The sequence below is a fragment of the Anabrus simplex genome, chromosome 11, assembly GCF_040414725.1.
Source record: "Anabrus simplex isolate iqAnaSimp1 chromosome 11, ASM4041472v1, whole genome shotgun sequence".
In the NCBI taxonomy this organism is placed as follows: domain Eukaryota; kingdom Metazoa; phylum Arthropoda; class Insecta; order Orthoptera; family Tettigoniidae; genus Anabrus; species Anabrus simplex.
The window spans coordinates 58781832-58806321 of NC_090275.1; the positions used below are offsets into that span (position 1 = coordinate 58781832).

Genomic DNA, 24490 nt, shown 5'->3' on the forward strand with positions numbered 1-24490 from the left:
TTTTCTTTTAGATCCAACATACCTACCAAAATTCTATAGTACCACATATTTGCAACACCAACTGGAGGTAGACCGGCTGGAGGAGTTTCATGCTTCCTCAAACCAACTGTAGGAGGAGAAAATGAAATCCAGATAAGTGAAAACACAATCATACTTACGACCACTGACCTAACATTAATAGGAATATATATCGCTCCAGATAATCCAATAGAAGATGTAGTAGAATCTGTACCGGTACTTAATGCAGTAGGGAACGTAAGTACTGCGGAATAAGTGATAATCGTGGGTGACCTCAACTGCAGGATAGACAAGCGGAACGCAAAATCAGAGATACTTATCCAAATCCTGAGAGAAGAAGGTTTCACAATGACAAACAAAAAAGTTCTTAAAACATTCTTTGCTGCAAATGTCTCCAGCGCAATCGATCATGTATTCTACGGAGGAAAAAGATTTATAATAAAGAAGCAGGAAGGTCTATGGTCCCCAGGGCCAACACCGATCAGAAGAAATATACCCATCTGCACAGAAATTGAACGCAAAGAGATACGGAAATCGCTAATCCCCGATGATAAAGGCATCACAATTTCAAGAAATATTTATAGAACGAAACTGTATGACCACCCGAATATACAAAAAGCAAGAGCACTTCTAGCTCGAGGACAACTAGATTAAGCAGTAGAAATCGCTACTAATCTGATACAGGTGGCCACTTTGCATGCGAAAGAAAGGAGAGCACAAACATGGTGTGACAGACAGTGCTATGTAGTACGAAAAGACACTTCACGTTCGTAATATTCAGTCAGAAAAATGGAGACCGCTGATTATTTGGAAGCATACGCCATTAAAAGAAGAAATTACAGAAAACTTCTAAAAGAAAAGCGAGCTGAATATCTGGAATCAGAAGCCAAGGAGCTTGTAGTCGAAGCAGAAACAGATTCATCCGCTGGCCCCAAGAAAACGCAAGCGTGCAGAGCGAGGAAAATACCAATGGCAACATGAGGAAAACACTTCTCAGTGCTTCTAAACAGAGACAGCAGGGAAACATGTGACACTGCAAACCACTCTATCAATCCAGAACACGAAATAAGACTAACCACTGGGGTTAGTTCAGACGGCAATCGGTAAAGGACAAAAGGACCGGACAACATAGTCTATGTATAGAACACTTTAAAAGTACGGTACTCAAGACTATTTACAGTACTACAACTTTGGACAGAACTATTCAACAAATTCTAAATTTAGGCAAAATAACGGAAGTTTGGGGAATGGCAACGCTGAAGATACTGTACAAACGGAAAGGAGAAACTGTAAACCCAGACTCATACAGAGGTATAGCTCGAGAAAGCAATCTATACAAAGCATTTGAAACTATTGTAGCGAACCACCTGAATAACAGTGGCGTATGCTGTGATCAAGACGTGGGCTACCACTAGACTTTGGTTACCCCTTTTCGATGGTTGGTTTAGTGACCGTCAAGCCTTCAGCATTTTGAGCTGCAGCTAATAGCCAAGGATGCTTCACAAGCTACTGCCCTGGTCTCTGCTACTGCCAATGCTCAACCCCTGATCAGTAGAAATGGTACTGTAAGGTTAGAAAATTTATGTCCGGCTTTGTGGCCAAATAGATAGAATGCTTGCCTTTGGTCCGATGCCCCAGATCAATTTTCAGAATCAACACCCTCATACTGTTAATTCCCCTGGCTTGGGGACTGGGTGTTCATGACGTCTTCGCCATTAATTTTATCCTTTATTAGAACACTACCAAGCCTTCATCGATTCCATGCACTATTATTATTATTATTATTATTATTATTATTATTATTATTATTATTATTATTATTATTATTATTATTATTATTATTATTATTATTATTATTATTAAATACAGCTGTTGAATTTTACAGCAGCCGTATTAGCTTTCTCGGGAGATCAGTGGTGGTGTCCGGCTCATGATCACGGGCTCGATTCCGACCAACAAAAGAGAACCTGAAAGATTGCATTCCATTTTAGCAGATCTACTTCCAGCGAAGAAAATGGAAATTGCAACACCCAGAAGGAGTGGTGCTACATTGCTGCAATTGAACATGCAGGATGAGTGTTCGGTTGTGATTCGATGATTACAATTTCAGGTCCCTCTGACCGCAAGTTTGGACAACAATCAATACAGGATGTGCCCGCCACGAGCTGCAATACATTGATGAATTCGTCGAGGCATGGAGTCAGTAAGGCCCTGGATCGCTTCCTGAGGAATTGTGGCCCATGCTTGCTGCACTGCACGTTCAGTTGTTCCAGAGTTGTGGGTGGATGAGGACGGTTGGCCAGTTGTCGACCCTTCAAGTCCCACACATGCTCAATAGGACTGAGGTCCGGGGATCTGGCGGGCCATTCTAAGGTTGTGATGTGGAGAGCTTCTCTGGGGATGCGTGCAGTGTGAACCCGGGTATTGTCCTGCTGAAACATCCCATTAGAAATGTTCGCCATCATAAGGACAACCACTGGATTGAGTACCCTATTTACGTACTGTCGAGCAGTCCTAGTGCCCTCAACAAGCACTAATTGTGATTTCACATTAAAGCCAATAGCTCCCCAGACCATAATGTTTGGTGTTGGCCCTGTGTGCTTCTCGACAATAAGATCTGGGCTGCCCCTCTCCCGGTATGTCGGCGCACACGATTCCACGATCACTGCGGGCAATACAGAAGCGCGATTCATCACTAAAGACGACCCTATGCCATTCGTCGACCCACGTCGATCTTTCTCGACACCAGGCCAGCCTTACATGTCGCTGTTGTGGGTCCAATGGAACACCTTCTGCAGGGACACGGGCTGTTAAGCCAGCTGCACGCAGGCGTTTACCAACTGTTTGTTGTGTAACGTGGGGTGCCACAGCTGCTCGAATTTGCGCTGCTGTTGCATGGGGTTCCATCTGGGCCATCCGAATGATGTGGCGATCGTCTCTCACAGTTGTCCGTCGCGCTGGGCCTGTGCCAGATCTATGAGTGTGGGTACCTTCATTTCACCACTGCTGCCATACACGTTGTACCGTAGATGCCTGTCGGTCAACAAGTGCAGCGACAGTCCCTAGCGATAATCCGACCTCACACAGCCCAATTATCCGAGCCCTCTCAAACTGCGACAGTTGTTGATAGCGTGCTCTTCTCTGTCGTCGAGGATGTTTGACGGGGAACACTTCACTGCACAGCCCTGGAGTTGATTCCTCCGCGACCAATCACGTGGGGAGACCTGTAGTAACAATCCAATGGGTCTGAAACATTGATCGTTTACATACCTACATGGTATCGTTCCATATCTTGAAAATTAACACAAACGATTAATGCCTTCATGGTGTTGCAATTTCCATTTCTTAAGTACCGGTATAAAAGAAAACCATATCACTCCTATAATAGCAGCCCTGTAGTTTCTTCCTACAAGGATGTAGAATAAACGGAAGTGATGTACCAGCACTCTATTATCTATATGATTAAGTCAAAAGTATGAGATGAGGAAGTATATACGATGAGTAACGCATGGTTGATAGCAGTGGCGATCTGACGGACCGAAGCCTAGCACAGCTACCACCGGTCCTCGCCTGTGCGATATGAGGTTTGGGCTTCACCGATAGCCTTGGTAGCCCTCAGTATATGCTACTGCTGAATAACGAAACAGACCCATTCATACCAGAATGCCAACTAGGCTTCCGCAAAGAAAAGGCACGTTACAAGCCGCAGAATACCTAAAAGAAAAAGTAGAATAGGCACTGGAGCACCCAAAAGGGAAGTAATATGTCGTCTTTGTTGACAATAAGAAGGCTTTTGATCTTATCGACGGAGATATCCTGATAGGAAAATTAAAAGACGCTCATGAGAACGTTGGGAATATACTAGACTACAACCTAATCAAAACTGAAGATGGAGCATCCTCATCTGGGAAGATAATTCAAACAAATGGCGTACCCCAAGGAGACCCCCTAAGTCCGCTACTATTCAAGATAGAAACGGCAGATATCACACAAATAATGGCGGACTCTCCTGAGACTACTCTAATAATGTATGCTGATGACATGGCACTGGGATCGAGCTCAAAGGCAGAACTCAGACGACAATGATGAAGTTAGAAGCTTGTGCTTCAGATAACTAATTTGAAATTAACCAGGAAAAGACAGTACAGACGGTGTTCAGAAAAGGTGGCAAGGCGGCCAAGGACGACGCTATATCATTAAAAAAATAAAACACTAGAAATAGTCAAGACATTCACATACGTGGGCACATTCTAAACGAGCATGGCACCCCTTCAACAACCACGTTATAGACAGAACGACAGCAGCAATCAGAGCCATTCACAATATCAAGAATATATCTATGCTATCCGATAACACAGCGATGACCTTATTCAAGACCGCAATAACCCCAATTGCCATATGCGGAATCGAAATAATATGGGACAACCTGACAATCGGTGACTTGTAGAGGATAGTCCTCAAAAAGGCCCTAGGAGTAGGTAAACTGGCACCCTCTAGACTTGTTTAACTACTGACGCGGGAAACCTACTTCAGTGAAGATCTACGACTCAATCTACCACTGCCATCTACCGGCCCATTCCAAGAGCTTCAGAAAAAAATCCTTAAGAAACGTGCGGAAATAGACCCCGAATTCTACGGTAATGACGCCATGATCGATCATAACTGGACCAAATAATTTCAAGAACAAAGACATGTCATAACAAGATATGCGATACATGGCTTCCACCACAAGATATGCTCAAAGGCAAAATTCCAGAACCCAACAGATGACTGTGTTTGTACACTTTGTGAGGAAAAATACAAAAACAGACTAAAAACTCTAACAGAATACAGCCAAATGTAAATTAACACAACAAACTTAATCCTCATTCAAGTATCCTCATACGGTGTATATATGTATGTGTATATATACCGCGGAACCATTAAATGGCACTGGTATTCTTCATCTTCTTGTTCTCCTTATCTTCCCAAAACTTCTGCGAGGTCCTTTTGTGTACCGGTATCCACTTGCCAGCGAATTTTGATTTGTCAGTTTCGATTGATAATAAGAAATATTTTCTTAGTATATAGGCCTATATATAACCAGTACTGACGTCATCTGATCATTTCATTCAAACCATTTAATACTAGGCGCATGGCAGCCTGTATCCTCGGCAAAGTTTGACTATTCTCCTGGGAGCCGCGGCGCATGTTGTCGGGAACTACTGATAACTGTTATCATATAATTTTATGGTTAATTCACTCATTTCTGCGGCCCACTGATTTAAATCTGTAGGTACTCGTTTCATCATCATGACAATGGTGATCAGGTGACCAGAAGCCTTACTTCCCTCCAAAGATCTGGCAGGCAAGTTAGGTAACTTACGTGAAGTTAACACTAAATAATTGCACCTTATTATTTAATGTAGTAATAATAATATAATAATAAAACCCACTTTCTTATTGTAGAGAACGATGTGATCTATTTTGGAAGTGGACACTGAATGACGTACAATTGTTTCCTTTTGTTTGATTGTTGATAAGACAAAGAATAAATACTATTATCATTGAACTTCATACAATCTTTATAGGTCATATACGGTCTTACCTCGTCGAAAATCGTGACGCCTAATTTCCATTCAGGTTGGTATTGGTGGACGTATTTCTCTCAGTTTTGTTAGTTTCGTTTGTAAGCCATGTGTTTGTTTTACCCATAAATACAGTAAAATCACATAATAGTATGGTGAAATATTGTGCTGCATATGGGTGTAAAGAATTGCAGAGAAAAGGAAACAACGTTCAGTTTCACAGGCATGTTAACAGATCATTATTGTAAAGTTGTTACTGTGTTATACTAATCTACAACTACAATCGGGGGCTATTCATAGCTTCCTTGTTTATATAGTAACTTCGGGTTTAGTAATAATAACAACTTTATTGCAGTCATATGACCATTACACGTTACACGTTATTATTGTAAAAGCCATATGACCATATATGAATTACCTACTTTAAAATATTGTAAGCAGTCCCAAGTAACACATAATTAACATTTTTACAATTTTACAGTAACCCATATGTATCGGTAAGGGATTTTTGCTTAGACTTAGAATCTAGTCACAAGGTATTGAATTTCATAGTTTGCTCCCTCCCATCTGTGGAAAGTCATGGCTTCTGTGGCATAGAATTCTGTCCATATATCTGCTCACTTTTGCTGTAGCTCCTTGAGTAGATGGTAGCACTATGCAACATTGAAGATCCTCAATAAGAAAGGTCTCCCTTGCCATCTCATACACTAGATGGGATATTGTGTACTTTGAACAACTTAGCGCCTTCTTTGTATGTGGCCTCAATCTTTTCTAATCTCCTCAGGCTGTTGATGTGTAGGTATTCACATACTATCTCGAGGCCATAGGTAATTATAGGCAGGATCTTGATGTCGGAAAGACACATTGCTGCATCAATCGACATCTTGCACAGATCCGTTATCTTGGTCGTCGTCTTAGTTACCGTACCGAAAGGGTTCTGTTTGTGATATGTTGGGTGAAACACTTCCTTGTTGTTTGCAAGACAACTCCTAATATTTAAAGTCATAACTCTCTTCAGTATGTTGTTGTTGTGTGTTACTTTATTGGACTGAGATAGTTCTCCCTATTCCTGAACACCATACGTACTGTTTTCTGATTGTTCAGTTGGAGATCGTACTCTTGGGCCCATGATGCCTGTTGATTGAAAGATTATTCCAAATCACTTGGCTGTTTGAACCATGTCATCTGTGTACATGTAAAGTTGTGTGCTATCACTATTTCTCTGTAGTACATCTGCTATGGTGATGGGAAATAGGATCGGGCTTAGTAGATCGTATTGCAGCACCCTGTTGGTCTGTTTGATTGGTCCTGAGCTTGAAATATTATCCTAACTGTGTATGGTGTTGGTCGATAGTATGTTTGTGACGCTTTCTGTTATGAAGTGGTTCTTTCTGAGTAGTGGGCTCAGTTTCTCTAGTATCATGGGTCTATTTAGGAATGATATAGATGTTGATTCCCATAGGGAATCAAAAATATTTGTTCCGAATGAGTACATTTATAATAACAATATCAATGTTTCGTTATTGGACATTATAAATTTTCCAGCTAACTCATTCCTGGTTGCCAGTGTTTCGCCCCCGTGTGCTAGGCTGGGCTCATCAGTTGGTACCTAGCATACCTACCAAGACGCATGGCTAGTGCATACCGTGGAGGCCACTGCGTAGGATAATTGTAGCCACCTGCAGTGCCAATGCACTATGAGAGACTTTGTCTCACTACCAAAAATTGATGCCTGCTCGGCCGTCAGATGATATAGATATTGATTTCCATAGCGAATCAGAAATATTTGTTTCGAATGAGTAAATTTAATGGTCGTTATTGGACATTATAAATTTTCCAGCTGACTCATTCCTGGTTGCCAGCGTTTCTCCCCCATGTGCTAGGCTGGGCTCATCAGTACCTAGCACACCTACCAAGATGCATGACTAGTGCATACCATGGAGGCCACTGCGTAGGCTAATTGTAGCCACTGGCAGTGCCAATGCACTATGAGAGACTTTGTCTCACTACCAAAAATTGATGCCTGCTTGGCCGTCAGATGATATAGATGTTGATTCCCATAGGGAATCAGAAATATTTGTTCCGAATGAGTAAATTTATAATACCAATATAAATGGTCCATTATTGGACATCATAAATTTTCCAGCTAACTCTTTCCTTGTTGCTAGCGTTTTGCCCCCGTGTGCTAGGCTGGGCTCATCAGTTGGTACCTAGCACACCTACCAAGACGTATGGCTAATGCATACCGTGGAGGCCACTGCGTAGGCTGATTGTAGCCACTGGCAGTGCCAATGCACTATGAGAGACTTTGTCTCACTACCCAAAAATTGATGCCTGCTTGGCCATCAGATGATATAGATGTTGATTCCCATAGGGAATTTGAAATATTTCTTCCAAATGAGTTAATTTATAATACCAATATAATCAACATCTATATCATCTGATGGCCAAGCAGGCATCAATTTTTGGTAGTGAGACAAAGTCTCTCATAGTGCATTGGCACTGCCAGTGGCTACAATTAGCCTATGCAGTGGCCTCCATGGTATGCACTAGCCATGCATCTTGGTAGGTGTGCTAGGTACCAACTGATGAGCCCAGCCTAGTACACGGGGGCAAAACGCTGGCAACCAGGAATGAGCTGGAAAATTTATGATATCCAATAATGGACCATTTATATTGGTATTATAAATTTACTCATTCGGAACAAATATTTCTGATTCCCTATGGGAATCAATATCTATATCATCTGACGGCCAAGCAGGCTCAATTTTTGGTAGTGAGACAAAGTCTCTCATAACGCATTGGCACTGCGGGTGGCTACAATTAGCCTATGCAGTGGCCTCCACGGTATGCACTAGCCATGCGTCTTGGTAGGTGTGCTAGGTAACAACTGATGAGCCCAGCCTAGCACACGGGGGAGAAACGCTGGCAACCAGGAATGAGTTAGCTGGAAAATTTATAATGTTCAATAACAGACCATTTGTTTTGGTATAACTATTTAGGAAGTCGAAAGCTTTGGTTAAATCAATTAATGCTGCGTGCAGTCTTCTGTCAGTGCTTCTTCAATGTCTCATAACCGGCACGTCACTGCCTGAAGTGTATTTCTGCCTTTCGGGAATCTGTATTGTTGTTCTGGTATCAGCAGATAAATCTGTTAGTGTTGTTAGTCTTGCTGTGAGAATCTTCATCATCAACTTGAGAAGAGTGCATTCCAGTGTTATGCCTTTGTGTGAGTTAGTATCACCCAAGTCACCTTTGCCCTAATAGAGCATCTTGATTTTTAACCTTCTCCAGCTGTCCAGTATTTTTCTCCTCTTGAGACACTCATTTATTAGTGAAGCCCATGTTCTTTTCCACATTGCCATAAGAACTTTTAAGATGCTCGATACATACCCGGTATTTGATCTGGATTTAATTTCCAGGTTTCCATTTTCTCGGCCTGAAATATTGAAGAAGTGGTGTCATGCAATAAGTAGGCAAAAGTGGACACCTTCAACAAGCAGCAGAATATGTAGCAAGCATTTTACAGATGACTGCTATCAAGTAAGACCTGGTGCTCCTATAAGACTGCTAAAAGAAAGTGCTGTGCCATCAATTTTTTATATCCCTAATCATCTTCAGGAAAAGAAGGAAGTTACCCGGCAGGTAATTCAAACAATTCTGACAACATCTTTGGTGAGTTGTGAGGTCATGCCGTTAAAAAGTTTAAATTTTCATTTTATATTGTGTAAAAGTTTAAACTAGAAGAAAGAGAAGTCATTTTATTTGTATATATAAATTTCTGGTCCCTTTGATTTGTACAAAATGCAACATAGTGACCCTCTTCTACATGGTAAACATGAACAATGTGTGTGTAGCATAAACTGAATTTTACCATTTTCTCATGGTATGAGGTTTAGAAGTCATTCAAGTTTCATACTAATGAGTGGTGTATTTCCTTTGTAGGATAATTTATTTTTTTTCCTTCCTTAGGAGAAACTGAACCTATCAGTAATGTGAGCTCTTCTAGATGGCGAGTAGAAATTTCACTTAATTTTCTCGGGTTTTATCTGTTTGAGCATTGATCCATTTTTATATTTAAGTCTTATCCTAAATGTGTTATTGTTCATTTTATATGAATTATGTATATTGCTGCAGGAAATATTTTTTTTCTGGACATATATGTGGGTTACTGTAGTCACGTCCTAGTTCGTGAACCATGGGCAACGGCTGAGTGGCCTAGTAAGTGGTCCTGAGAGTTGGGATACCAGTTGCTATGGAATGGGAGTGGGCATCTCGGACATATTCTGAGTCATGGCCCTCCTTGTGCTCAGGCGGCTAGGACTATACAATCCACCGGTGATCCATAACCCGTTAGAGGAGAGATCCTCACTTGGACTATGTGTAAGTAGGGTAGCATCCTGCTTCATGAATTTACCGAGCTCAGAACATTTTAAACAAGCCTTGGACTTATGGGAGTAATGGAGTCCCACTCCCATTTGACAGGTGAGGGACTCCTTGGAAACAACTTGGCAAACGAAATGGAATTCGATGGGAAGCTATCAATATTAATGAGGATTATGGAAGAAAGAAAGTAGAACTGGCTGAGTCAGCTAAGAGGATGCATCTGGATGTGCTAGGAGTAAGTGATATTCGGGTAAGGGGAGATAACGAGGAAGAGATAGGAGATTATAAAGTGTACTTGACGGGTGTTAGAAAGGGATGGGCAGAATATGGGGTAGGGCTGTTTGTCAGGAATACCATTGCACTCAACATTGTTTCTATTAGGCATGTAAATGAGCGAATTATGTGGGTAGATTTGTTAGTTGGAGGAATTAGGACAAGAATTGTCTCAGTGTATTCACCATGTGAGGGTGCAGATGAGGATGAAGTTGACAAGTTTTATGAAGCATTGAGTGACATTGTGGTCAGGGTTAACAGCAAGGATAGAATAGTGCTAATGAGCGATTTCAATGCGACAGTTGGAAATAGAACTGAAGGATACGAAAGGGTGATTGGTAAATGTGGGGAAGATATGGAAGCTAATGGGAATGGGAAGCGTTTGCTGGACTTCTGTGCTAGTATGGGTTTAGCAGTTATGAATACATTCTTAAAGCATAAGGCTATTCACCGCTACACAATAATAGACTATAATAATAATAGTAATAATAGTAATAATAATAATAGACTATATCTTAACCGACTTCGAATTCAGGAAATCTGTTAGGAATGTATGAGTTTTCTGGGGAATTTTTGATAATACAGACCACTATCTGATCTGTAGTGAACTAAGTATCTCTAGGCCTACAGTAGAGAAAGTGAAATCTGTCTGCAAACAAATAAGGGTAGAAAATCTCCACGATGAGGAAATTAGACAGAAGTACATGGATATGATTAGTGAGAAGTTTTGAACAGTAGACAGTAAGCAGGTTATGGAAATAGAAAGAGAATGGGTGGCATACAGGGATGCTGTAGTAGAAACAGCAAGGGAATGCCTAGGAACAATTCTGTGTAAAGATGAGAAAAGGCAAACATCTTGGTGGAATGATGAAGTGAGAGCAGCTTGTAAATGTAAAAAGAGGCTTATCAGAAACAGCTCTAAACAAGGGCTGAGGCAGGTAGGGATTTGTACGTAGATGAAAGAAACAGAGCGAAACACATAGTTGTTGAATCCAAAAAGAAGTCGTGGGAAGATTTTGGTAATTACCTGGAAAGGCTAGGTCAAACTGCAGGGAAACCTTTCTGGACAGTAATAAAGAATCTAGGAAGGGAGGGAAAAATGAAATGAACAGTGTTTTGAGTAATTCAGGTGAACTCATAATAGATCCCAGGGAATCACTGGAGAGGTGGAGGGAATATTTTGAACATCTTCGTAACGTAAAAGGAAATCTTACTGGTGGTGCTGCGAACAGCCAAGCTCATGGGGAGGAGGAAAATGATGTTGGTGAAATTACGCTTGAGGAAGTGGAGAGGATGGTAAATAAACTCCATTGTCATAAAGCAGCAGGAATAGATTAAATTAGACCTGAAATGGTGAAGTATAATGGGAAGGCAGGGATGAAGGGATGGAATGGCTTCATAGAGTAGTAAGATTAACATGGAGTGTTGGTAAGGTACCTTCAGATTGGACAAAAGCAGTAATTGCACCTATCTATAAGCAAGGCAACAGGAAGGATAGCAAAAACTATCGAGATATCTCATTGATTAGTATACCAGGCAAAGTATTCACTGGCATCTTGGAAGGGAGGGTGCAATCAGTTGTTGAGAGGAAGTTGGATGAAAATCAGTGTGGTTTCAGTACACAGAGAGGCTATCAGTATCAGATTTTCAGTATGCGCCAGGTAACTGAAAAATGCTATGAGAGGAATAGGCAGTTGTGTTTATGTTTCGTAGATCTAGAAAAAGCATATGATAGGGTACCGAAGGAAAAGATGTTTGCCATACCGGGGGAATGTGGAATTAAAGATAGATTATTAAAATAAATCTAAGGTATTTATGTTGTCAATTGGACCTCAGTGAGAATTGATGGTAGAATGAGTTCTTGGTTCAGGGTACTTACAGGAGTTAGACAAGGCTGTAATCTTTCACCTTCGCTGTTCGTAGTTTACATGAATCATCTGCTGAAGGGTATAAAATTGCAGGGAGGGATTCAGTTAAATGGAAATGAAGCAGTCTGGCTTATTCTGACGACTTGGTCTTAATGGCAGATTGTGCCAAAAGCCTGCAGTCTAATATCTTGGAACTTGAAAATAGGTGCAATGAGTATGGTATGAAAATTAGCCTTTCGAAGACTAAATTGATGTCAGAAGGTAAGATATTCAACAAAACTGAATGTCAGATTGGTGGTAGATAGCTAGAAAAGATCGATAATTTCAAGTATTTAGGTTGTGTGTTCTCCCAAGGTGGTAATATAGTAAGTGAGATTGAATTAAGGTGTAGTAAAGCTAATGCAGTGAGTTCGCAGTTGCGATCAACAGTATTCTGTAAGAAGGTATTCTTCTCCCAGATGAAACTATCTTTACATCGGCCAGTTTTCAGACCAACTTTGCTTTACGGGAGCGGAAGCTGGGTGGATTCATTATATCTTATGAATAAATTAGAAGTAACAGGCATGAAAGTAGCGAGAATGATTGCTGGTACAAACAGGTGGGAACAATGGCAGGAGGGTACTTGGAATGAGGAGATAAAGGCTAATTTAGGAATGAACTGAATGCATGAAGCTGTATGCATAAACCGGCTTCGGTGGTGGGGTCATGTGAGGCGAATGGAGGAGGATAGGTTACCTAGGAGAATAATGGACTCTGTTATGGAGGGTAAGAGAAGTAGAGGTCGACCAAGATGACGATGGTTAGACTCAGTTTCTAACGATTTAAAGATAAGAGGTATAGAACTAAATGAGGCCACAGAACTAGTTGCAGACAGAGGATTGTGGTGACGTTTAGTAAATTCACAGAGGCTTGCAGACTGAACGCAGATAGGCATAACAGTCTATAATGATAATGTCTGTATATATTTGAGTACATAAATTTTTGTTCGTGTTGTGTGTCGTGAATTAGCTTTAAGTACTTGTAACAATTTGGCACCATGGTCTGACTTCCGGTTAACTGTCAAGTCAAAACTCATTAAAAAAAAAGTATTCTGAATCTAAAGCGTCCTTTCAAACTTACCAGCATTTTATCAATGCAGATGTTTACACTAGCAAGTATAAATTCTGGGAGTTTCTGATCAGAATTTTGAGCGATTCCAATTTCATCCCTATGGGATCTTCTATCTGGCATTGTTTGCTGTCCTCCAGACTGTAAAAACACAGGTGTACAAGAAGAGAGGAAAATTGCTTAACAATAACACAAAATGAAATATTTCTATCCCAGCTCTGTCAGTAGCAAATACTGTACGATAAAAATTTCATGATGAACAATTGTTACACTTGGTAGGTAAAATGGGTCCACCTATTCAACATAAGGCTTAATGTGTCTTGGTGATGGATAAATAACCATCAACATCATCACATGCCCTCACTACATATGAGCACTGTGGAGAAGTCTGGAACTGATCCCAGGATTTTGGCACGCAATCTAGTGATTAGAAATTGTATATCACTACCTCTCCTACCCTGCTCGCCAACATTCTGATAGAGAATTTTTTTTTTGACCATGTTAATGAAATGATAAAATGCATTTCAGAGTTAAAATTATTTGTATCTAAGTGAGCATTACAAAATCCAACTTAAAAATTCATCAGTTAAAGGATTGTTGTTTGGTAGCAGTGAAGGTATTGCAAAATATACCTGGAATATTTTGAAAGGATTAGGTATTCCCCAAAATACATTAAAGATTATTGTATTAGGTATTATTAAGAACTCATTAAGGATTTTGTACCACCTTCATAATTGTCAGTCTAGTCCATTTTGTGTAATGATTACCGTATCAAACAGATGCATTATCAGACCCCGATTTACAAATGGGCGGACTGGGCATTTGGCCAGGGCGCCAGTTTTAGAGGGGCGGTGGCCGGCGGATCGAGTAATTATGGCCTGCGTGAATTACGTCTTAAATTCATTACACTCAAATTACTTTTACATTCCACAAATGATTCCAATTATTTTATTAGACTAAGAAAAACACTTTAAACTATTCTAAATTTAAAACCTGAATTTAATCTATATATTTAAATTTTATGAAGAAAACATGTCTTATTTCTAAAATTATTTACTTACATACAAAATATCAAACTAAACCAACGGCTTTTTAAATAAAAATAAAAGCAGTCTTGTTCTCATTGGCTCTTATCTTTATTTGGCTAAATAACTTTAATTATGAGAATTAACTGTATTTGCATAATGTGCTGTTTTAAAACTCATAATCCATAAAACTGTAATATTTAATTTGTAAACAATTATTTTTTAGAACGAGCAGAGGGGCAGGCGGCTAAATATTGTTTGCCCAGGGCACTAACTACTTGAAATCAGGGCCTGTGCATTATCCTAGTATGAAGTGAGAGTTTTATAGTGTCAAATCAGGTCCTTAATGTATTTTTTTTAAAATTATTGTATGCCCACATTGGAGCACTTTTATCAATCCATATACATTTAAGTCTTAAGAGTATTAGCTACAAATTTGGCTAATGTTTCTTCTTCTGCTCCCAGACTTCTTCATTCTTTCCAACCTGACTTCTCTTTCATCATCAGTTGTGGTGTACTGTTTGCATGTAAAAGATTTTAGTTTAAGCCTCAAGTCTCTGTTTCTCTGGATCCTCTCCTATTCTCGGTCTTCAATTTGCTGCATTGTCAAGCCTAACTCATCTAAATCACCTTGGACTACTTTGAACCAATTATTCTTGGTTTTACTTTTCCAAGAGTAGTTGAAAATATGTTTCAGTACCCTGGTTTCTGGTAGTCTTGATATGTGGCAGAAAAATGCAACCCTCCTCTTCTGCATTGTGTCTATTATTGACTCAGTTTCCTGGTATACAACTTCATTAGGTAATAATCGCCATTGTCCATCTATTTAGTGTTTTTTGTTTATGATTGTTCTAAGGATACTTCTTTCTGTCTTCTGTAATTTATCTGTTGTTGATTTGGTGTTCAAATTGAGTGTCTCACTAGCATAGGTTGCTTCAGGTTTAATAACATAGTTGTAGTGTTTGAATTTTGCATTTATTGAGAGAGATTTCTTCTTGTAGGTTGGCCAAGTGATACGTTGTGCTTGTTTCAATTTAGTTGTTCTATTTCCTACTGATACTTTCTTGTTTAAGTTCCAAGTAATAATCTCCCCAAGATACTTGAATTTATTTACAATCTTAATTTGTTTGTTATTATTCAGTGTGGTAGTTGGTGTTTCAACTTTGAAGGGTGGCATCATTTCAGTCTTTTCAAAGAATATTTGTAGTCCGACTTTTGCTGCTTTTTTTTTTTTCAAGTTCTTCAGTTTGGTGTTTAGCCTCTTCCACACTATTTGCGAGCAGCGCAAGGTCATCTCAAATGCCAGGCAATTGAGTTTGATATTTTTGTTAATCTTGATGTTTGGTTGGCATTTCTTAGTCCACTCTTGCATGATTTTCTCCAGTGTGCAGTTAAATAGTAATGGCGAGATACCATCACCCTGTCGAAGTCCAGTCCGGATTTCAAATGATTCAGACAACTCCCCTCTGAAAACTTTTTATTTTGTGTTCTTAATGGTCATTCCAATAAGGTTGATAAGTTTCTGGTGTGATCCAAATTCCTTGAGGATTTTAAGTAATGACTCACGATGGATACTGTCGTACACTTTCTTGAAGTCAACAAAAGTGATGACTAACTTTTTGTTTCTCACTCTTTGATGTTTCATGATCCACTTAAGACTGATGATTTGATTTGGACAACTTCTTCCAGGTCGAAATCCTCCCTGATATTCTCCAAGTTCTTGGTCGAGTTGTTCCTGAATTCTTGTTAGGATAATTCTAGACAGGATCTTATATGTGACATAAAGTAAAGAAATCCCCCGGTAATTATTTGGATCCAATCTATTACCCTTTTTGTGTATTGGATGAATTATAGCTATGTTACATTTTTTAGGCAGTTTTTCAGAATTCCAGATGTCTATGAAGTGTTTGTGGAGGTTTTGAATTGTGTATTTGCATTCTTCCACAGCTCTTCAACCACTTGATTCTCTCCTGCTGCCTTGTAGTTCTTGAGCCAACCAATTGCTTTTTGAAATCTGGTGGTATAACCTTTTCTAGTTGTGTTTTATTTTTTGGATAAGGGGAAAAGGCTCAAATTCTAAGTAGGTATTCTTTTGGTTCCTCAGCATTTAGTAATTCTTTGAAGTGATCGGCTAGAATTTTAGCATTCTCTTGTTTATTGTGTGCTAGTTTCCCTTGTTTATTTTTCATCATGAGTGTGGGTGGAGTATACTTTGATTGATATTTGGCTAAATGTCCTGTAATAGTCCCTTGTATTATGTTGTTTGAATGACTCATCTATGATGTTTAGGTTTTCTTTTTGATGGTCTCTTTTGATCTTCTAATTTCTTTGGTTGCTTGTCGGGCATTGGTTAGTTCTTTTAGAGATTTTTCGGTTTTCTTTTGTTTGTCATTTAGTCATGCTTTGTGCTTTTTCTGTATTACCATATCACATTCCTCATTCCACCAGGCATGTTTCTTTCTCCATTTAATAGGAGCAATTTCTTCGGCAATGTTTTTCAGTTTATCAATAATCATTTCCAGTTTGTCGCTTAGATTTTGTTTTTGGATCTCTCTCAATAGGTGGTCTGAATCAATGTCCACCCCACAAAGGACCTTGACATTATAGATTTCTTTGTGGTACTTTTTATCCATTGCTACATGGTCTATCTGAAACTCACCCATTTTAACATTAGGGCATTTCCAGGTCATTAATTTGTGCTGTTTTCTCTTAAATCTTGTGGTTTCAAGAATAAACCCACGGTCTATGAAAAGTTCAATTAGTCTTTGACAATTCTTGTTTGTCACTTTATGAGCTGGCCATTTACCTACCACTGTGCGCTATTTTCTTTCTTGTCCAATTTTCGTGTTGAAATTTCCAAGCATTATTTTAACATGGTTGTCAGGGATATTTGATATCAGTTGGTCAAGCTCTTCCCAAAATATTTCAGTTTCTTCTTTATTTTTCATGTTTTTGTCATTTGTTGGGGCATGGACATTAATCAGTGTATATATTTTGTCCTCTACTTTAATCGTTAAAGTTGCCGTTCTTGAGGAGTTTCATGAGAAGTCCTCCACTGAATCTAATATGCTGGTATGGACCAGGAATCCCATTCCAAATTGGGGAACATTCTTCATTACTCATTTTCCTGGAGGTCCTTTGTAAAGACGATATCCTCCAGATTCAAGTGGGTCCTGATCTGTGTTCCGAAGTTCCTGAAGGGCTGTTATTAGAATCCTTTGTTGATCCATTACATTTGTTAAGTGTTTCAACTTTCCAATTTTCATTATCAAGTTTATGTTTAATGTTGGAAAGAAAGAGACTTTCCATGGTTTACTGAAGTCTGTGTCTACAGTTTGTCTCTTGGGTTTCCAGATGCTCCGACTTGCCATGATCTCTAAATGACACCCCACCGTATCCGAGTGATGTCTTTTCTTGGGCCTACGATGATGTATGTCCAAGCCGGTGGATTCTTTCATTAGAAGACTCTCCGTGTTTGGTTGATTGTGTCTGATCATTGATCAATGTTCTGACCATAGTAGGATTTACAATTCCAGATGTGATCTGGAAAGGTGATTAATGAAATATGGTATGATGATGAATGAAATTGTGGAGTGTGTTTGGTACATGAGAACTATTTCACTCAAGACCGCCGGTAATTCGGTGAGGACCCCCCTATCTGCCACCTGGGACACGCCATGTCGGGGTATCACCTCTCCACCTGCTACGACAGCCTAGTAGGTTCGTGGCCTTATTTATATATAAGAATATATATTTTTAAAATTGTAACATTACATGTAGGATGTTTCTGTAAAGGAGCCAGTATGTGTGCTGATATTCTTAGGAAAAGAAAAAAAGAAATCATGTTCAAAATGAATTTTAAAAAGATCAAATTTCTCTTTGGGAAAATCAAGTGATCGTGAATTTGTCTTTCAGTACGTCCAACATATCGCAGCATGCATTTATTTATGCATTTTATGCATTATCTGAAACTTTTACCACAATTGTGACTATTTCTTCTTCGTCTTTATAGTGTCAAATCCACTATGTTTTTGCGACTTTTTCACAATCACAATTTCTATGAACTACACTGAGCGGCACGAAAAATGCAACACCCAATAAATGTAGTGTAATTATCTATTTAATCGAAATGAAGCACTTCAACCATTGTTTTTAGATGGGGTATGCTATTGGCATTGCTTTGTAAGTAAACAATGAAGTGTTGATTGTTTATTGCACTAGCCTGAATTGTTTTCTCCTGCGCAACCTGGAAAACACATAGCTGGATGTGAGCCAATAATGTTTTCCCGCTCTTGTAGCGCTTATTGTTGTACCTTTAATTGTTCCCCTTTCAATCACACGTGTTAGTAGGATCTTACTGTGATTCTCTTAATCAGCATTCTGGAGTAAACATGCCGTTAAGCCCTGAACAAGCTGCAAAAGCTGTTGCTTTGGTGGAAGATGGTCGCAGCATGCATTACATCGCAGAAGTGTTGAGTACTACACCTTCTACAATTTCTAGAACCGTATGAAGGTACAGGGAAACTGGAGGCTTTGCAAGGAGACCAGGATCAGGCCCAAGAAGAGCAACATCGGAGAAAGATGACCGCTTCTTACAACTTCAAGTTCTCCGTAACCATCACACCACCGGGCGAGTTGGCCGTGCGCGTAGAGGCGCGCGGCTGTGAGCTTGCATCCGGGAGATAGTAGGTTCGAATCCCACTATCGGCAGCCCTGAAGATGGTTTTCCGTGGTTTCCCATTTTCACACCAGGCAAATGCTGGGGCTGTACCTTAATTAAGGCCACGGCCGCTTCCTTCCAACTCCTAGGCCTTTCCTATCCCATCGTCGCCATAAGACCTATCTGTGTCGGTGCGACGTAAAGCCCCTAGCAAAAAAAAAATAAAAAAAAAATAACCATCACACCACCGCTATTGAAGCACGAAATCGACTCCACCAAGTTCGAAGGGTCAATGTTAGTGAGAGAACCTTTCGAAGAAGACTGGAAGAAGCCAATCTTCAGTCCAGAAGAACTGCTACAGGACCGGAACTCACCAGAGAGCATCGCACAGCTCGACTGCGTTTCTCAAGGAAACATCTTGGCTGGACAGTACAACAATGGGATCAAGTGTTGTTCACCGATGAGTCGCGATTTGGCCTCCGATCACCTGACAGAAGAGAGAGGGTTTGAAGAAGGCCAGGGGAAAGGTATTCCCCTTGCAAATTCTCATCCAGGACGCCTTTTCACGGTGGTCCTGTGATGGTGTGGGCAGGAATCAATACAGCTGCAAGGACGGATTTAGTCTTCGTGGAGCATGAGAGCCTTACCGGACATCTGTATGTGGAGGAAATCCTTCTGGAGCATGTTGTGCCTTTCGCTCCGTTTATTGGTGATGGTTTTACACTAATGCAAGACAATGCACGCCCACATGTTGCGAGAATTGTGCAACAGTTCGTGGATGAAACAGAGATTCATGCTGTGATTTGGCCTGTTTGAAGCCCCGATTTGAATCCCATAGAGTATGTTTGGGACAAGCTGGGGAGAAGAGTCCATCAGCGCTATCCAGAGACCCTACAGGACCTATGGAATGCCCTCCTGGAAGAATGGGAGATGATTCCTCAACAGGACATTACCATATTAATCAGGAGCATGCCTGAAAGGTTGAATGCCGTCATTGCTGCAAGAGGTGGCAATACACGCTTTTGAAGATGCGAACAGTAATCCCTGAGATAGTCTCCGAGGTCTGTGAAGTGAAAGTGTGAAGTGTGTAACATTAAAACAGAGTGCATTACCTTTATGAGCTTACTCAAAATTTCCTTGAAATGTGCATCTCTCGCTTAATTTGTTCAATTTGATTATAATCGTCTTTTCTTTTCATTGTTAGACCGTTAGATGGGACCATACCACAATATTTCATCATAAGATGGTGGATTAGTGTCATAAAAGTGTCATAAATTTAGAATAAATTTTAGTTTTTGAAAGAAATTGAAGTGTTGTGTTTTTCGTGCCGCTCAGTGTATTTGATACATTGTGCAACATGTGCTTTTGGCTGATGATGAATCTGATAATGGGGAGAAACTAGTATCTAATAAATGTTTCTCCTGTAAAGTAACCCACTTTACTTGAATTTGTATTGAAAAGGTTAAACTATGGTACTTTTAATTTTAATTACTCATGGGAATGTTAAACTAGCAAGTTTTTTTAGAAACCATGGCCACATTCCTTGGAAGGTATTTGTGCTTGAATTCCATGGGTGTGCTGCAACAAATAAACCGAGGATCACTACTAAACTGAATGTTTGTCACCAGTTTCAGTGATGCAAAACATATAACTAGAACAACGTGTAGTGACGAATCACACTACACGTTATGGCAATCCAATGGATGTATATGGATGGACCTGGTGAGTGTTACTTACCGCAGTGCATTGATCCCACTCTGAAATTTGGCAGAGGAGGCACTATTTGCATGGATCTGGTTTTATATCCTCAAAACATGAATGCTGAAACTTATCAGGAAATATTGGATAATTGTAAGCTACCCAACAATTTGGAATTTTCTGTATGACAGTACACCCCTTAATAAAGCAAAGGCCATAACTGAGTGGTTTATTGAAATGGGAGTGAATGAAATCGAATGGCCAACCCGAAGACCCAATTGAGCCTCTCTGGAATGAGTTATAGCACTGGTTGACAGCCAGACCAGACTGCCCCCAAATGGTTACGTAATTATTCACTATGTTGCTGGAGGAATTGAAGAAAATACTAGGAGACATTTACCGAAACTTAGTGGAAAGTTATCTTAGAATGGTAGAGGCTGTGATAGCAGCAAAGGCAGACCGGTATTATACTGACACTTTAGCAGCTCCAGTTAAGCAAGAACCTACAGGTCTCCAATCATTAATGACCGTGTATATATTTTTAGGGTGAATCAATACAACAACTGTGTATGATATTAGACCAGATTAATATTCTTCTTCCATTTTTGCTTATTCCAGATTAAAACTGAGGCAGAAACATCTTGCAGTGATATACCAAAGGTAAGCGAATCAGAGAAAATGGCAGTTACTAGCAAAAATAAAGCCGTTGTTCCAAGAAGAAGATCAGCCAGGATACCTGCTCGTGAGAAGAATAAGTGTACAAACCTACCCAGAAGAAGACGTCAGTCTACTACCCAGGTAAATGTTTAACTGAGCCCACATTGTGGTAACGCTATAATTATTTACAGCATGTTAACTCTTGTAGTTTCACTAGCTGAGTTTATTATCGAACCTCCCTTGATCAACTCATATTCTTTTCTGATCCCTCCAGTATTAGGTGTACAAATTGTAGGACTGATCCAAATGCTAAATAAAATAAATAAAAATGCATTTCTGTGCATTTCTGTGCCTTTATGCCTCTTCCCTTTCTTTTACTAATAATTTCATGCTTTGAAGGATCAAATCTCTTTCTTTACTTCTGATGATTAGAGTTAAATTAATAATAATAATAATAATAATAATAATAATAATAATAATAATAATAATAATAATAATAATAATAATAATAATAATAATAATAATCTCATTAAGTTATATTGAAGGAGGTGGGGTTTGTAAATAACTGGGTAAACATATAAATGAGCTCACATTGTGTTAATACTACAGTTAATTACAAATAGCTTGCCGGCCAAGACCTCAGCTTCTCCTCAGCTGCAGTTCTGTGTTAATTAGATGACCCTGTAGCCTTTCCCATATCTCAGTATGGTATAGGCTCTACTCTACACCAGAGTTTCCAAAAAAGAGGTCTGTGGTAATATTTCAGGGATCCATAGACACTTCAAACAAAATATAGATTATATACTAGCTGATGTACCCGTGCTTCGCTACAGAATTCTACATTGTGTGCAGAATTCTAGGTTAGGTGGTGTGCACATTGTGAGCAATATTATATTAAACTGCATAGCTCTTTAACGTTACCCTAGAAACGTGACGGGGAAGTCACCAAACGTCTTTTCTCATATGAAGACACTCACGCTCCACCTGCTTTTTTACATCCTCAGAAAGACTGTCCTAGTGGCTTTCTCAACTGAAATGAACATAGGTCATTACAATGATGTCAGTAGGAATGATGTGATTAAAAGCAATGGATTCATAAGAAATACTCAATCAAATGAAAAACCACACATTTTTGCACTTTTAACGATTAATATTGTTTTAATACCAATATAAATGATCCGTTATTGGACATTATAAATTTTCCAGTGAACTCATTCCTGGTTGCCAGCTTTTCACCCTCATGTGCTAGGTTGGGCTCATCAGTTGGTACCTAGCACACCTACCAAGACGCTGGCTAGTGCATGCCATGGAGGCCACTGCGTAGGCTACTTGGAGCCACCGGCAGTGCCAATGCACTATGAGAGACTTTGTCTCTTTACCAAAAATTGAAGCCTGCTTGGCTATCAGATGATATGGATGTTGATTCCCATAGGGAATCTGAAGTATTTGTCCCGAATGAGTAAATTTATAATACCATTATAAATGGTCCGTTATTGGACATTATAAATTTTCCAGCTAACTCATTCCTGGTTGCCAGTGTTTCGCCCTCATGTGCTAGGTTGGGCTCATCAGTTGGTACCTAGCACACCATTTATATTGGTATTATAAATTTACTCATTACCCCCACAGAGGCAACTTCACATTTAGGTCTTCCAGAATGATAGATTCAATACCTGACACCATACAGTCCTGAACTATTACATCTACCTCAGCTTTGAAAATATCAAAAGGGATGTTAGCAGAGATATAACAACAATAAATCTGACATTGCTGAAGTTGAATACACAAATATCCTTCTTCTGCCCTTATGCTTAGCACCTCCAACTTATCATTTAAAAAAATGCAGCTACATCACATCTTTTGTCCGTGAACCAACCCCCTTCAGCTACTAGTCTTTTGTTTGGCCCACTAACTAGCACTAAGTCTACTTTCTTTTCCAAGGCTGTTGCATACATAATGTCATGACTGTCGGGTTTCCTCATGAGATTCACCTGCAGTATGTCCATTATTGGCCATTTAAATTCAGCTTCCTTGCCTCTAATATTAACTTCCTGTAAGTAGGGCATTTCATTTGATCTGAGCATTGGCCTTCTACTTGGCACATGGTGTAAAACGAATTGTTCCCACACTCCTTTGCCAAATGGCCTTCTTGCCCACGTTTTAGACAGCTCCATGATCGGTCATCTTCAACATCGCACTGTGGCGCTTTATATCCAAATCCAAGACATTTAAAACACCTTGCAACTGTAACTCTTTCCTTCACCAGACAGGTTGCCCATCCCACATTTATTTTCTTTCTTTTTCCCTAACAGTATTTTCGATGGTTCCGTTGGCAAGATTGCGGTAGCATTCAGATTTCCAAACCTTCCTGGTCTTACAGATGTAATATTGATCTGTGATTCTTCAACAGCAGCTTCTAAGGGAGTGCTGCTCTAAGATAATTTTCATTTAAATCCGGATCCAAACCGTACACTAGAATTGTCTCCTTCCTCTTTGTTGAAACCTCTATTTCCTTGACATTTTTAATTATCTCACATTGTAATGCGTCAGCCTTTCCTTTGCCTTCTACAGCAAGTATAAGGTCTTAAAGATGCTTGTAGGACCAGCTGATTGAGGGGACCAACAAAATATAAAGCACATGTCCCTTACTGGTGGAACAATGAAATAGATATGCAAAGGAGAGACTGCAATCGCAAGAGACAAATCCTTACAAGATCTAGGAAAAGAATCAGCCAGGTCAACTTAATACAATTAGAAGATGACTATAAGGCATCACAGAGGCAACTAATGAAGCTAATAAAGGATTCTAAAAAAATCTGTGGCAAAAGCTATGTGAAGATCTGGGGTGCGGGATATAAGATAGTGATTGGTCGATTAATCAGCTCCCAATTGATAGAAGGAAAGCCATAGCGATGGAGTTGTTTCCTTGTACTAATGACAGACTTGAAATGGAATCAGATTTTAGTGTTGCAGAACCGTTTACTGTGGTTGAGTTACAAGAGGTAGCACACAGTATGAAGACTGGTAAGGCAGCAGGTGTAGATGGCATCCCACCAGAAGCCATCAAGTATGCAGTTGAGGTGGCACATAGTTGGATCTTATCAGTCTTCAATGATTTACTGAAGAAGCATGAATTCCCCGATGAGTGGAAAGTAGCCAAGCTAGTGTTGTTATTGAAGGCAGGGAAACTATCATTAGATCCATCAGCGTACAGGCCACTTTGCTTATTAA

The 24490-nt window shown here is 39.7% G+C and overlaps 1 protein-coding gene across 1 annotated transcript in view; it reads left to right on the forward strand.

Moving 5' to 3' along the window:
• The first annotated feature begins 19483 nt into the window (after positions 1 to 19483).
• Positions 19484 to 24490, forward strand: part of LOC136883140 (uncharacterized) — a 40524-nt gene continuing 35517 nt past the window's right edge. The window contains exons 1-2 of the mRNA XM_068229605.1: positions 19484 to 19702; positions 21221 to 21400. Of these exons, the coding sequence (XP_068085706.1) occupies positions 19484 to 19702; positions 21221 to 21400 (399 nt within the window). The remainder of the gene's footprint in view (positions 19703 to 21220; positions 21401 to 24490) is intronic.